Source organism: Papaver somniferum, chromosome 9 (genome assembly GCF_003573695.1).
Source record: "Papaver somniferum cultivar HN1 chromosome 9, ASM357369v1, whole genome shotgun sequence".
Classification (NCBI taxonomy): domain Eukaryota; kingdom Viridiplantae; phylum Streptophyta; class Magnoliopsida; order Ranunculales; family Papaveraceae; genus Papaver; species Papaver somniferum.
Window position 1 is genome coordinate 40927756 of NC_039366.1, and position 3255 is coordinate 40931010.

General features: G+C 44.3%; 1 protein-coding gene across 1 annotated transcript; it reads left to right on the forward strand.

Moving 5' to 3' along the window:
* Window positions 1-1108: 1108 nt before the first annotated feature.
* On the forward strand, window positions 1109-1693 carry LOC113311847 (uncharacterized protein Mb2253c-like). Its single transcript, XM_026560646.1, has one exon. The coding sequence runs from the start codon at window positions 1109-1111 to the stop codon at window positions 1691-1693; it is 585 nt and encodes a 194-aa protein (XP_026416431.1).
* Window positions 1694-3255: the final 1562 nt, after the last annotated feature.

The following is a 3255-nucleotide window of genomic DNA, read 5'->3' on the forward strand; positions in this document are numbered from 1 at the left end:
ATTACTAGCCGATGGTTTAATCAAACCCATTCACCATCCCACCTGGTTGGCCAATGTGGTTCTGGTAAAGAAGAAGAACGGTCAAATCAGGTGTTGTGTTGATTTTAGGGATCTGAACAAATGCTGTCCCAAGGACGATTTTCCTCTTCCTAACATCGATATGCTGGTAGACGCTACCAGTGGACACGGTATGTTCTCTTTCATGGAAGGGTACATCACCTATAATCAAATAAAGATGTACGAGCATGACGCAAGTAAGACAGCTTTTCGAACTCCTATTGGAAACTTTTACTATACTATGATGCCTTTCGGTTTGAAAAATGCTGGCGCCACCTACCAACACGCCATGACCGTGATTTTCAATGACATGATGAAGAAGCAAGTTGAAGACTACGTGGATGACATAGTGGTTAAATAAAAAACCCGGGCGAGCCATACAGAGGTTCTGCGACAGGTGTTTGAAAGGTGTCGTGAATACAAACTAAAGATGAATCCTTTGAAGTGTGCCTTTGGCGGCTCTTCGGGAAAATCTCTATGTTTCCAGGTGACCTCCGAGGGAATCAAAGTCGACCCAGCTAAATCCCAAACCATCCTCATGATGCCACCTCCAAAAACTGTAAAAGAACTCCAGAGCTTTATGGGTAAGGTAAACTACATCCGGCGTTTTATATGGGGTCTAGCTCAACTTGTTGCCTTATTCACCCCCTTGCTGAAGAAAGGGGAAATTTTTGTTTGGACGATGCTACAACAAGATGCTTTTCAGAAGATTCAACAAATACTGTCATCCCCAGCCATCATGAAGTCTCCTGTACAAGGAAGATCGTTGTGTCTCTATACTGCTTTTATTGATGGTGTTGTCGCTCTTCTCGCCCAAGAAGATGATGAAGGAATTGAGCACCCTATATATTACTTCAGTCGTACTTTGAGGGATGCTGAACTAAGATACCGTGAGGCAGAGAAAGCATGCCTAGCTCTGATTCATTCCATTCAGAAGTTTAGGAATTATCTTCTCTCAAACAAAGTTGTGCTGATATCTAAATCCGATCCTGTGAAGTTCTTGCTTTCAAAACCGTCCCTGATAGAAAGGCCAGCCAAATGGCTCCTATAAATGTCAGAGTTTCATATAAAGTTTGCTTCCCCAAGAGCTATCAAAGGACAAGCGGTCGCAGATTTACTAGCAGCTTTCCCAGAAGAGGGTACCACAACACTGCACGAGGATCATCTTGGAGAGGTTCCGGAAATTTCTTTCGTCAAAGAAGAAGTGTGTATACTATTTTTCGATGGCTCCGGCACCCCTAGCAATAATACCGGAGGAGCGGGCGTGGTTCTAGTATCCCCAATCGGTGAAGTTTTCTCGCATTCCTTCAATCTGGACTTTCATTGCACCAACAATTCAGCAGAATATGAAGCTTTTCTCATAGGGTTATCATTAGCCAAGCAAGCTAGAGACACGCGTCTGGAAATAAGGGGTGATTCTAAATTACTGGTTAACCAGTTGAATGGAGTATATGCATTGAAAGAGGTGACACGAGCCCCGTATAGATCCGAGGCGCAAAAGCTGCTAAATTACTTCGCTGACGCAACCATAACACATGTTGGCCGTAACAACAACAAACACGCTGATTGCCTAGCCACATTAGCATCAAAGCTGCAGTTCGAAGGTCTGGAAGAAACCTTGACGGTGAAAAGATGAACCATAGCATCAACATGGCTTTCGCGATTTAAGGAGACTGAAGCCAACGACTGGAGAACACCGATTATTTAAGAACTTAGTAGCTCTCTTTCTCAAGGGAAGATCAGTCTCAAAACCTTGCAAAACTTCTTCATGCTTCACGGGATGTTGTACCACCGGAACCCAGATGGATCCCTGTCAAGATGCCTCGGAGATGAAGAAGCAAAGCAACAGCTTAACTATATTCATAGATAAATTTGCGGTCAAACGTTGGTGGTACATTACCGTCGTCTGCAACGCCTTGGCTACTACTGTCCAGAAATGGAGACTTAATCTCGGTTACTCAAAAAATCTTTCTCCAATTTCCAAGCACCACTGCATCAATTGGAAGTTTTTAATATTAACCTCGCTGCAGACTGGCAGAAGCCGTACATCAGTTATCTTCGCGACGGCGTACTCCCTACCAGCAAGAAAGATGCAACCAAGGTAAAGAAAAGATTCATACTCCATGAGGGAATCCTGTATCGTAAAATCTTTGGGGGAGACTTACTACGATGCCTGGGCGAGTCATAATCCCAATCATGCTGAAAGAAATGCACGAAGGCGGGCACCAAGGGAAAAGGAAGTTGTTTCTCCAAATACACGAGTGATAGTACTGGCCGACCATGGAGGACTATGCGGCTGTTTTTGTTCGTAAATGTCAAATTCATGGAAATCTTATCCACGAACCCTCTAATCCGCTACATTCGATAAGTAGTCTATGGCCATTTTATAGCTGGGGACTCGACATCATTGGGAAGATAAACCCGCCATCATCAAAACAACATGAGTATATAATAACCGCAACGGAGTATTTCACCAAATGGGTCGAAGCCATTCCTTTATGAGGTACTACTGGAGCCACAATTGCAGCGTTCATTAAGGAATATATCATTTGTCGTTTCGGTGTGCCCAAACACATCACCACCAAAAACGACACTCCTTTCGCCAACAAGCAAGTGCGGGAGTTACTTTAAGAATATGGAATTAAACAAGTCTTCTCCACCATTTACTACCCCCAAGGGAATGGGCAGGCCGAAATCACCAACAAGACTCTGATTCGAATCCTCAGCCGGACAGTGCACGATAACCCTCGGACATGGCATAAACAAATACCAATGACGCTTTGGGCATATCAGACATCACCAAGGAGCTCTACCTGCGCCTTCCCCTATTCTTTCGTCTACGGTGCAGACGCCATTCTCCCAGCAGAAATTAAAATCCCATCAACCAGGATTTCCGAGGCAAGTGGAGTCCAATGGAATGAAGCCGAAACATCGAATGCCAGGGGTAGCGGAGCTATACACTTTGGATTCTAGAAGGGCTAAAGCAGAAGATCACGCGCAAGCGTACAGAAATAGAATTTCCTGAGCATATGACAAAGCTGTGAAACCTCGAGTTTTTCAAGAGGGAATCTGGTGTTGAAGACTGCCAAACACATCCAACAAGACATGTTAGCACCAAAATTCTCCCAAAAATGGGAAGGGCCTTACGTGGTCACCAAAGCGTATAACAGTGGATACTACAAGGTCATCAAGGAAGAA